The following is a 12,949-nucleotide window of genomic DNA, read 5'->3' as shown; positions in this document are numbered from 1 at the left end:
AAATTTTGGAACGGCAAAGTTAAAGCTGTTTTTGATAAGACTTTTTTGTGCTGATTTCGAATCCGTAAACGTAATGTTTCCATCAGCTCCAGATTTTGAAAAAAACGAAGTCAAGGTGTAAAAAATCGAGTTTTAGAAGCACTAGCAAAGAAACAAAAGGTTATAAAACCTTCCTGGCTTAAATTAAAGCTAGAACTCTCGACTACTATCTCTGAAAATACCATTCTTGCACCTTGACTTGATGGTCACTTAGTCATTTGTTATATACTTTTATTTGTTTTTATTTTATTTTGTTTTATTTTAGAAAAAATCAGGAAGGAGTTGAATGAACGTTTATTATAGGTGTCACTGACATTGGTTATTGTGGTACACCAACTATACATTAAATTTTTGTACGAAAATATATCTTTCCCATGAGAACGTTTCGATTGTTATTTTCGTGGGTTTAAATATTAAAATTTTATAAAAAAATTAAGTGAAATATACTGTGCATGATTGTAAAAGTCATCATAAATTACTTTTCTCGATTTCTGTGTTTTCGCGAGCGGTAATACGGGCAATACGAAAAATTGGCTCAAATAATGGCAACCAAAAGGGATGTTGCGCGACGTTTTCAAAGTGGAAGTCCAGGCGTTTTTGTTTACATTATCTATAAATAAGACTGTGAAATGCACTGAATACAATTTATTCTTTTTAAATAAAATTAATAGATGTATGCACATACATACATAAAATGTGAAGTTACATAAAAAATATGCTTTTATTATAGCACTCGTTTTTACTAACTTTTTAAAAAGAGGTGCGTATGTTGTCTCGAATTCGATTTGCTATGGAGCTTTGTTCTTCCCCTCCTCCTGACGGCTTTCAAAACGGAATTCATTTGCGTTCAAATTTTCCACTCTGTAGTAAATGCAAACGTTGTGGAGTGCTCAAACAACGTTTATAATTTCACTGACTTTGAGCGATGAGTAATACAGTTCAAGATGAATTTCTTATGACTCTTCACTCATCTGAAAAAGATCAAACATGTCCCTAAATCTCCGCCTTTCAACTTCCGCATCAGCAATCTGGGACTCGTTCTCCTCTTCAAGCAATAACGCCGCGGCTAAGGATTTCATTCTTATAATTATGTTTCCACTAAATTAAGAGCAAACGAAATTTTATTTTTAAATGCAGTGATGCTAGATATATTTAGTTATTTTAAAATATTTACAAACTTTAACTTCATATGCTGCTATAGTTTGGTGGCAAATATTTCTTTGTTTTGTTTCGATTTCACACATTCCTAGGCAAACAGCTGATTTCGAAAAATGTTTTCTCTCTTCCTATTATGCCTAAGTTCGATTCCAGCGGAGCGGAATGCGGGAACGTAATCGAAATGAAGAATAGGGCTGATTATCGCTGACTCGCCAGTAGTGAGTACACACAAAATTTGCAATATCAATTCCTTTGCCTTGACCTTTCGTTAGCGATTATCTGGTGTGAAATTGGGGGTTACCAATCTCTAGCGAATTGCCTAACAATCGGCCATGCATCGTCGTAGTTAGCTTATGGTCGTATCTTGTCGCCGGTAGAACTAATATCCCGAACACAACGAAAACGACGAGCTACAAACCACAGCTGTCAAATTATTTTAACACGTACTCTTATGTAGATAATTATTTTGGCGACGACCGGGCTACGCGACGGCTGTGGTTGTGGCCAGATTAGATCTATTTCTATTTTTCTGGCGACAGATAAGGTTATTCCTCTTCTTTTATGTCAAACTCATACAAATTCAGGATGTCGCTGCCGTGTTCAAAGAAATCATATCGCCATCGACAAAGCGTTTAGATAATGAAGATAACAAATTGGAAGCTGTGGTCTGTAGCTCGTCGTTTTCAATGTGTTCAGAACTTAAAGGGTAGTGCATTTGTGCATGCATACATATTTCTGCCAATTTGATGTTTCACGGTCAAGTGATAGTCGAATTGCTGTTGCTTTGCTGCCGCTGGGCTGTCGTTGTGCTTTCACAAATTGTTTTTTTAACTGTATGGTTGCTTTCGAAATTTTACAGCAAAACTGCAGCCAAAGCATTTGCTTTTTTCCGAATTGCTGTTGCTTTGCTTTCGATATCATACATGCCCAAGTCAAAGCACAGCAAAAGTAAATCAAATGAAAAAATTACAGCATTTTCAAACCCTGGAAAAAAGTCTTCGCTTCCAACGAAATGTCATTTTGTGGATAAAAATTTTGCACTAAGAGAAACGTAGAGGGAACCAAAAAGGAAATACTCTATTCAATGCTCTTCACGTAAACTTTTTTAAGACATGAATATTTACGTTTTGAGTGTTTTGTATGACTTTTCTATATTCTCAGAGAAAATACTCGATTCATGGCTCTTCACGTAGACACTTTTGAATTTGGAAATTTAGGATTTGGGTGTTTTGTATACATTTGGTCAATTCATAAAGGAATTAGTATGTTCAAGCGCTCCGAGTAAACTATTTTGGATTTTAATAGACAAACTGACTTTATTAGTGTCTTTGAATAGACATCTTGCTGTAGCGCCATATTTTTTGTGTATTTTAGGTAATGACAAAAAGTTTTTTAATTTTAAATAATATAAATATAAATAAATAATATAATAATATTTTAAATTATTTTAAATTTTCCCTTTCTTAACTTTTTCTGAATTTCGATGACAGAAAACGATTCATTGCCCTATTAATTATATTGAAAGCCATGGCTCAAGAATACAAGGCTAGATAATTATTGACAGCTGCGGTTTGACACTCCCTTACAAAAGGTTGCATTTACGAAGAACAGAGAAAGGGGAAGAATGCAATCCCTTGTTGCGAAAATTCTAGTAGAAAAGTCCGCAAAGTAGGCAATTAGTAGTGAAATTCCTTTTGTAAATTCTAATGTATTTGCATTAAATCTGGCATTTTAAATGAAATAATGAACGAAATATTAATATATCTACGTAAATTACGTAACTCATGTGCTATTTAGCTGTATAAAAACTGCAAAAGGACTCAAGATTAAAATAAAACCACTATGAGATTTATGTAAACATCCAATTTAAAAAGAATTTATGTTTTCATCAGTTAAATGTGCTTCATATGCATATACAAATAAACATATTGCACAAAAGCTCATACTTTTTTCACAGCAAAGCTACACTATTTTCAAGTAAATTTGCAAAGAAGCAACACGGTGCCATTGCTAAGGGAGCGGTGCGAGAGAGACAACTGTCAGTTTATTGAACCTTGTATTATTGAATCATGATTGAAAGCCTCATTTTTTAATTATTTTTTTTTTGATGTTTATTGAATAAATGAGTTTTTTTACAAATACGATTTTCGAAATTGTTTAATAAAAATTAAGAATTTCGCAAGCGCGTAAGTTTTAGCAAGGATAGCGATCGCGATTTTACCAGAAAACTCGTTGCGTTCATGAAATTACATTCAGGAGAAATGTCGAAAAAATTATACAAAGTCCTTTAATTATTATTCAATTGACATTTCCTTTCATAAAATATTTCAGGAAGAGAAAACTATTTCAGTTCAGAACTACTTCTCCATCGAAAGATATTTTAGCATAATATTTTACCCATATATGTAATACTTCTATATTGGCAGTAAGCTAGCTTCTCAATGTGTAAGCATTCCGAAATCAAAGCGAGACAGCCTAGTATTGTTTTTGTCAATGTATTGTGTACTTGAGTGCCGTTTTTGTATATGTGTTGCGTACATGTTTATTTATAAACGTATGTGTTCCTTTTCTTTCGTACGTGTTTATTGATATATCTGTACTGTAGTGTTTTCGGACGGTACTAGCTCTTAGTGTCAATATAGGAGTATTACATATATGATTTTACCTTTCAATTTATATTTTATACTTTTCAATTTGCAAAAAGAGCTCCACAGAGTGCATCTTTAGAACAAAAGCTGATGTTGCAGACTTCTGTATGAGCTTTAAACAAGAGACAAATTTTGCTCTTTTATTAGTTTATAAATTGTATGTTGGTTGTTTCATAAAGTTAAGAGTAGTCTATAAAATATCCTTATAAAACATTTGAAGGTCTTATAAGGCGCTAGCCGCAGAACTTTTAATCAGTGTCAGACCAACGACTCTATACAAAGAGCCTTATAACACTTTTAAATGTTTTATAAACTCATGTTATATACTACTTTGAGATCTTTATAAAATCACCAACATACGATTTATAAACTAATAATAGAGCATTGTTTTGTACTACGAAGCCCCGCCTCCTGGGGCCCTTTTAGTCGTATAAGGGTTTTATAGACTGTTTTATAGAGCAAAATGGTATAGCATTAGTTCTTCAATTTTGCGGAAATATACCACTATAAAGCTCTTATAAAACTTGTTGTGTTATCCGGGATCCTTCATGATGCAACCGCATACCATGACAGAAAGCATGCAAAACTTTACTGTTGATATCATATTTTTCTGTTGCAGAGCTGTGTTGGGCTTTCAACAAACTTTTTTAGGTCCATCATGATAATAAAGCATTATTTTTGTCTCGTTGCAAAAAATTACGTCATCCCAATACTCCGAAGGGTTGTTAATATTGGTAATAGAAAAGTTAAGCCGCTTATCAATGGTTTCTTTATGTTTTTTTTTTTTTTTAATCTTTGTAAATACCCGAAAACGTGTAATTTTAAAGAAAACGGATTATGTTTTGATCAGTTAATTAACTCCAGATATTGTAAAGTTTCACCGTTAAGTGGTGATATCTTTAAAGCTCCATGACAGAAAAAGCGTGGGCTTTCGAACTCAGTTTCCGATCTTGCATGTGAATAGAATGACCCCGTTTCCGTTTTTTTTGGCTGTAAATTAGTTTTATTAATAAATTGATAAATTTGTTGCATTGAATTTTCATCATTTTGGCTCTTTGATTAGGCATATCTCCAATGGTGACCTACAAGAAGATTCCACGAACAAAAGGAAGAACAAAAAAGGAAGTGACGAGAAGAAAAAGGACGATGTTGGATTTTTTGAAATGTTCCGGTATTCGACGACCAAGGATCGACTTCTATATGCAGTCGGATTTATTTGTGCGATAGCGACAGGCTTGACAACACCGGTCAATAGCTTGATCTTCGGCAATTTAGCTAATGTGAGTAGTTATTAAAACTATTGTTTGCTGATAAAGCTACTTATCAAGATACTTCGCAAATACACCTGTGTATATGTACTGTTTGTTTGAATGTTTGCACATATAAATACATATGTATGTGCATACGTGTGTACATAAATATGTACATATATGCAAATATGCAAGTAAGTTTTTATTTAAAAACTGATTGAGCAATGCGCTCGCGTATCTTATCTCTCTTCAAAATTCTTAAGCTTGCAAAAGTCGTTGGCGCAATATTGCATTGATAAATATATACGCTAGGCGACAAATTAAAGTGCACAGCTTGTTCTAATATAATATTCACATTAATTTTCATTAACAATTTTTTGCATCAATTATTTATGCAAATACAGTTGATTCTATAATACAAACCCTATACATAAATCAAAGTTTTACTCTCCATATAAAGATAAGAAAAATTAAAAAAAATTTTATCAAAATTTTCAACTTTTTATGCAGAATTTCTAAAAATTTTTCGAGTATGCAAATTTGTAGCTCACTTAATTTTAGCAAATAAAGTGCAAGCTTCAAGCCGCTAAAATTATCGTTGAGTTTCTAAAATTGTTTTATAAAGGTTCTTGCAGGTTTATTCCGCAGCCACCTCTGTACGCGACCTCTAAGAATTTGGATGAAAGTAGAAAAAATTGAAGGTCTAGGTGACATGAATATACATACGTGCAGCATATTTTGCCGATATGATGTAGGGTTGCCTATTAACACGGGACATAAATTTTAAGAAAACGTCATACATACCTTTCTTTAAAGTGCTGTATCTTGGAAACTGACGATACTTACAGGCCTATTCTGCGTTGGTAACAAAAATTTTGTTACCGGTTAGTAAAGTTACTGTCAATGTTTAAACCCTTTTCGTATTCTCCACACTCTTGTAACCGGTAAATTTTGTTACCATCTCATGAGCAGGTAACAAAATATTGCCCCGTGAAATATGCAAGACCAGAATTTACACAAAACTCCATAGCTGAATAGCTGAATAAATTAAAACGTTACCAAGGTAAATAGAATTGCGGGTACAAGAAGTGGTGACAATTGTTGGTAACAGAATTTGCTTGTTACAAAATGTTCGGTTACAAGCAGAATAGGGCTGTTAATGAAATAAAATGTATTTCTTCCGCCTTATTATGGGCTTTAATTATAAATTTTTTACTATTTTTATTGATCTTTGTACCACGATTTTGTTTATTAGGGAAAAATTGAAAAAGCAACAAACTCTAAGCGGTAGAAGTTATAGCAGCAGGGACCGTAACAGTTACAACTTTTATTAAAAAAATCGCTCTTTAACTATTATTTTTTGCTTTTTATTTAATTACTCTTTAAATAACCGTTATTTCTGACTTTTATTTTATAAATCGAAAATAACGATTATTTTTGATTTTTATATGAATAATCTGCAAATGACAGTTATTTTTGATTTTTAAATTATATGTCTTATATAACAGTTATCGAAGACTTTTATTTATAAAAGTCATAAATAAAAATCAGTCACTGAGTTTTATTTTTTAAATCATACTTATAAAAGTTATTTCAATAAGTTGTAGTAAACTTTTGTTTCCCAACACCTATTTAGCTGCGAAAAATGTTAAAGACTTTTACACGAATGATTTTAAAAATAAAAGACGGTGACTGATTTATATTTATGACTTTTAAAAGTAAAAGTCACTGACTGATTTTTATTGATGACTTTTATAAATAAAAGTCTTCAATAACTATTATCTAAGACATATAATATAAAAATCAAAAATAATAATTATTTTGGATTTATCATAAAAAAAATCAAAAATAATTGTTATTTTTTTTTCATTTTGCGTAAAAATTGAAAATAAAAATTTATTTTCAAATTTGAGTCTCGGTGAAAAAAGAAATCGATTGGTATGTATCACTTAGTTGTAGAACATTTCCTTCATAGAGAATTTTTCCATGACAGTTTTCATCAATAACTGTTAGATATGATCGGTCCCTGAATTGCACCCAAAAATTTTTAATTTTTTATTAGGCATTTTCTTCAATATTGTCATTTTAATTGTCGAGCATACTTTATATCGAAGAAAATACACAAAACCGTCAGCCAAAATACATATTTTTTAATAAAAAGTTTAAAATTGTTTGTTGTATTTATAAAAGTTTGTTGAATTTTTATAACTTTCGTACCAACCTTGAAATGTGGATATGTTGTGCTGGTTATGTAATGTGCCAGACTTTCATACAAAAATTATAAACATTAAATAGACAAAAGCAAAATAGCCAAAACTGGCCAAACCGTTGCTTATCTTAATCAGCTGACCACAAGGGTCTTACTATAAAGGAGCATATTGATGTGTATCTTTATTTTGCTACATACAAAATCAGCCCAGCCTAATGTACCTATTGAAGTAAAAATGTATGTGTTTTTTATAAAGCAAACGAAAAAGTTAAATAAATATAAAAGTAATTTTCTTTTTCATATTTTTAGTCAATGATCACTTTTGGTGCTCCAGGAAACTACACGCGCAGCTCGGAAGCGGAATCGCTCTTGGATGCAGTCCAAACCTTTGCATTTCAAAATAGTATGATCGGCGTCGTGATGCTTGTGGGCAGTTACATATCGATAATGACATTTAATTATGCCGCTCAAGCGCAAATAGTTCGCATACGAGGAAAATTTCTTAGATCAGTACTGCACCAGGATATGGCGTGGTACGATTTTAACCAGAGTGGGGAAGTGGCGAGCAGAATGAACGAGTAAGTACAACACCATTTTTTCTTCTTCTTGAATGGAAAGGCATTCGGATTGTTCTGTGACTGGAAAAAAATCATAACTCAAAAATGGGAGAAAAAGGTTTTATAAGAATAAAAAAATATAAAAACTTAAGTCTGTCGCAAGAAATTCCAAGCTTTAAAAAATTATATTAAAATACTTTTGTTTTGCTAATTTTAACTTTAAAACTCCAAAAATTTTATATTTTAAACGTACAATTTTACCTCTAAACCAGTAATTGGTACAAACTTTCCCGTTTAACTACGAATAGAGCTGCACAACTTTGGTAGTTATTTTGAAAACTACCAATAAATCGTCGATAGTATAGTATATGGTTTTCGCCCAATCTTGAAATGAAGACTTGTATACAAATGCAAAGTGACGTTTGTTACGTACTGGACACATTTTTTAAATGTTTAACAGTTAATTAGATTTAAATACGTCCTTTGCCTTAAAAAACATTTTTGTGGACCTATGATATGAAAATGATTCAATAATAAGTGTAATTAGTTTTTTTTCTCATATAAATGTCTAATTGTGATTAAGTCTCGTGTTATCTTTACTTAACAGAAAACACACCAAATAATTTTAACCGGTTTTACTAAGAAAATACTCGTCTGTGCGTTACATGATCTCATATTCATTATAAATAACTTTGTACAAACCTTGAAAATGGATTATGATTAGGGATTAAAACCAACGAAAAAAAAATGTGCAAAATTTGTTTTATAATTTTTTGTTAAAGGTAATTTATTTTAACCGAAACTTAGCTTTTTCTAGCCATGCATCAATATAGCCAAAACTTGATACATGCTCTTAAATTTGAAAAGGGTGGAATATGAAAAATATTTTCATCCCGATGATCCGATTTAAATTAAATTGGGTGTGTATATTTTTTTTCAATTCATAAACAAATTTTACCTGTGTGTGTAGTAAATATACTGGATCACAATGTTTTTTTGTTCGCCGGATGCCACTATCTAATTCCTTTGCAGAATCGCTCGTTGATTCCCAAAAAAAGGCAAATTTTTTTCTGTGGATAAGTTGTCGAGATATTTTCAATTTACCGTTTTTCAGCTTAAAAAAAAGTGGTGCCACTTAATCACGAATATATTACGAACCAATTGAACAATCGTAATACAAAATAAGTCAAATAAAAACTAACAAAATTATATGTTAGAGCTGCAAAAACATCGATATTTCAAACTATTGATTTTTCCATGTTTTTGCCAATAAAACATCGATAGTATTGATAAGTACTATCGTGTTTCTGAAATCCTGATTTTTTAACAAATAACATTTATTATTTTAAAATTATCCATTAATTAGTTTAAATTTTAATTTGACTTATATCTAAGGTCACATTGAATATTGCAAGTAATTAATTAATTAAACTAAAAATCTAAAATAATATCAAAGTATTCATAAAGCAACAACACTTTTAATATGCGTTATATTAATAATAAATTAAATATTTGCTCTTAAAGCCTGTTAAGTCTGCTTGTTCTGGATGGAAGTCGTGGCGGGGCAAGCATGCTGGTAGCCCGTCGGCCTACGGGGTGGTTCTTGCCACCACTCCCAACCTACACCCATCAACAAAACTTTCATGCTTGAAAACCATGGACATGAAGAGAGGAAGAGATAGAATGCTAAGCGGTAGAAAACAGTCCGATTACAATATAAGAAAAATATTTTTTAAAAACAAGCTTTTATTTAACATGTACAATCAAAGGAATAAAATAAAGTAGTGTAACAAAAGATTTTTTAGCAAGAAAATTTTGTCAATCTGCACTAAAATTAATAAAATAAAATAAGTTAAGGTCTCGTTAAAGTTACTAAAAGCTATTTAGTGAAAGGAGTTATTCAAACTCTAATGAAAATTACTAACAATTTGTACTAATTTACTTCGTTTTTAAAAAAGCTTGTCGGCGAATTCAGGGTACATGCATAATTGGTTAGGTATGTATATGTATATATGCAGATATTTAAATGCCGTTTTGCTATTCGCGCGACAAACTTTTTTAAAAACGAAGTAAATTAGTACAAATTGTTAGTAATTTTCATTAGTTTGAATAACTCCGTTCACTAAATGGCTTTTAGTAACTTTAAAGAGACCGCAACCTATTTTATTTTATTATTTTTAGTGCAGTTTTGACAAAATTTTCTTGCTAAAAAATCTTTTGTTACACTACTTTATTTTATTCCTTTGATTGTACCTGTTTAATAAAAGCTTGTTTTTAAAAAAAAAATTTTTTACATTATTTTATTCATTTGTTAAGTACACTACAATCAAGCACAGCTGTTCCGGTGCTATTTAAACTTGATCACGTGGTTGTTGGTTTTTTTAATAATTTTCATTTAATTATTTTCAGAATGTTTAACTTTTAGGTTTGCTCGTCCTTAAGTTATTTGTTTTGTTAAAAGTTGTTGAATATAATTGAATATAAGACATACATATGTTGGTGTTTGGTCGAGCTTCTCCTCCGATTTCTGCCGTGCGCATTGATGTTGTCACACAAAGCGGAGGGACGGACCTACAGTTTTACGCCGACTCCGAACGGCGATTGTATTTTTATTAGAAGCTGTTTTTCGTGGCAGAAATATAGTCGGAGGTTTGCCATTGCCTGCCGAGGGGCGACCGCTGTTAAGAAAAAAACCTTTTTCTAAACTTTTTGCGATGCTCCTTAATATACAATTGTTAAAAGGCCATAAAATAACAAAAGCAAGTAAATATTAGTATTCATGAACAAAACAACAGAAAAAATAAAAATATTTCTCCTCAAGCTAATTCAAAATCTTTACTTGAAAAGGGCCCAAGATCGGTGAAAAGTACGATTAACAACGTATGTATGTACATATAGTTTAAAAACCTACGGAATCGATTAAGATTTCACCATTAGACGGATTTTTTGAGGCAAAAGTGTTTATTCCCCACTATGTGTCGCTAAGCGAAATTCGCGTAATAAATTTACTCGATGTGTAACGGAAACTGTTCGAAAAAACTATGCGGTTTATATGCGGGTAGTAGTGTTTAAAAAAGAAACTCGATTTTGTTTAAAAAACCACTGTTTATTAAAATTTAATCCAGAAGATAAAGCTTTCATTAAACTTTACCGTACTTACTTTGTCAAAGAGCAATTTTTTTTTTTAAGTTGTCTCATCACAATTTGCAAATCATCTCAAATCATCTCATCAACCACTTGCTTGTATTCCATTGAGCTGATATTTGGCATACTTACATATGTACATATAGACGTATGCTCATACATAGCCACGTACAAATTTCTAAAGAAAGTATAAAAGCTGTGACAGACGGCAAAGCTTATGCGTATACATATAATCTGGCACACATATGGGCTTAATAATTTTGACCTAACAGACGGCAGTTATGTGGATAAACGAGCCGCAAGGTCGTGGGTTCCAGTCCCACGGCCAATTGAATTTTTATTTATTTCGTTTTCATTCTTTTTTTATAAGTTCTATATTTTTTTTACGTTGCTTTCAGTTAGTTGTTGTTGACTTTTTATTAAAATTCAACTCTAAAAATTTAAATTAACTAATAGTAAAATAAAAAATGTGATATAAAATAAAGCAAATGAAAACAAAATAAAGTAAAATTAAATATATAGATCAAATAAAATAAAAAATAATAAAAACAAAAACAAATTTCGTAATCGCTCCAACCGAGGATCGAACCTGGCAGCTACAGGCTTGTAACCCGTAACTCTTACCACTCGGCTACCGCGGACGCGGAACTCGCATGCTTTGTTTGCTTACTTGTACAAAAGACAAAAGCTGGCAGTTTTTACCAGTATTGTCATCGCAAATTCTCCGTATCCGAGTTAATTCCCAAAAATTTGCTTGCATTTGTTCGGATGCTTATGCGCATTTTAAAGACGAAAATGCATGAATCAAAGCAAATAAAGGCTGTTTATGGAAATAATCGAGCCCGTTTGTCAACCGTATAAGTGGACCAGACTCAAAAGAGTACATTTGGGCACTAATTAACGTTTTATTATACGATATGTATTTATTTACATCTGTAAATATGACTTTATCAATACATATCGTCGTTTAAAGTACAAAACCGCGTATCGTCATTCTGCAAAACCGCGTAACTGACATTGGCTGCCAAAATTTGGATTCGCTCACACAAGCTCTTGGCTCAAACCTTATCCATTCGTCCTGAAATATACTTGCCAGAAATGCGATTTCTTTATAAATAAATAATATAAAAAAAACTTGTTAATATACAACGCTTTTATAAATGGACTAAAAAGTAGAAAATAATATTTCTCAGTCTCATAGAATTTGTTTTGATAACTTTTGATTTTGAAATTTTAGCAAAAGTCATTATAAACAATCTATGAAATTGAAAATGAAAAACGTGGAGCGCATGCAATACAAAGCATTCGATTTAATTGACAATAGTCAAACTACATAACGTAGACCCATGATTCAACAATACAAGGTTAGATAATTATTGACAGCTGCGGTTTGACACTCCCTTACAAAAGGTTGCATTTACGAAGGACGGAGAAAAGGGGAGGAATGAAATCTCTTGGTGCGAAAATGGTAGTAGAAAAGTACGCAAAGTAGGCAATTAGTAGTGAAATTTCTTTTGTAAATTCTAATGTATTTGCAGGAAATCTGGCATTTTAAACGAAATGTTGAACGTAATATTGATGTATCTATGTGAATTGCATTTTAAAAACAGTTTATGTTTTCATCAGTTAAATATGCTTCATATGCATATACAAATAAACATATTGCACAAACGCTCATACTACTTCTATTTCACACCAAAGCTACACTGTTTCCATGTAAATGTGCAAAGAAGCAACACGGTGCCACTGCTAAGGGAGCGGTGCGAGGGAGACAACTGTCAGTTTATCGAACCTTGTATTATTGAATCATGACGTAGACCTAAAATTTCTACAGCGAAAGTAGAACTTTGAAATCGATTTTAAGCGGTCGTTATTCATATACCCACATACATACATACATATATTACTTTTCATATCAATTCAAGTGTATTACATGCGCCCCAC

At 31.7% G+C, this 12,949-nt stretch overlaps 1 protein-coding gene across 1 annotated transcript in view; it reads left to right on the top strand.

Moving 5' to 3' along the window:
- The window catches only part of LOC118744826 (ATP-dependent translocase ABCB1), a 79,147-nt gene that overhangs the window by 1,494 nt on the left and 64,704 nt on the right, over nt 1-12,949 (top strand). The window contains exons 2-3 of the mRNA XM_036478189.1: nt 4,909-5,125; nt 7,614-7,882. Coding sequence (XP_036334082.1) covers nt 4,909-5,125; nt 7,614-7,882 — 486 coding nt within the window. The remainder of the gene's footprint in view (nt 1-4,908; nt 5,126-7,613; nt 7,883-12,949) is intronic.

This window comes from Rhagoletis pomonella, unplaced genomic scaffold (assembly GCF_013731165.1).
Source record: "Rhagoletis pomonella isolate Grant_MI unplaced genomic scaffold, Rhpom_1.0 Rhpom_scaffold_00008, whole genome shotgun sequence".
Classification (NCBI taxonomy): Eukaryota; Metazoa; Arthropoda; class Insecta; order Diptera; family Tephritidae; genus Rhagoletis; species Rhagoletis pomonella.
Note: the sequence above shows the minus strand (reverse complement) of the source record. Positions and strands in the feature narration are given on the sequence as shown.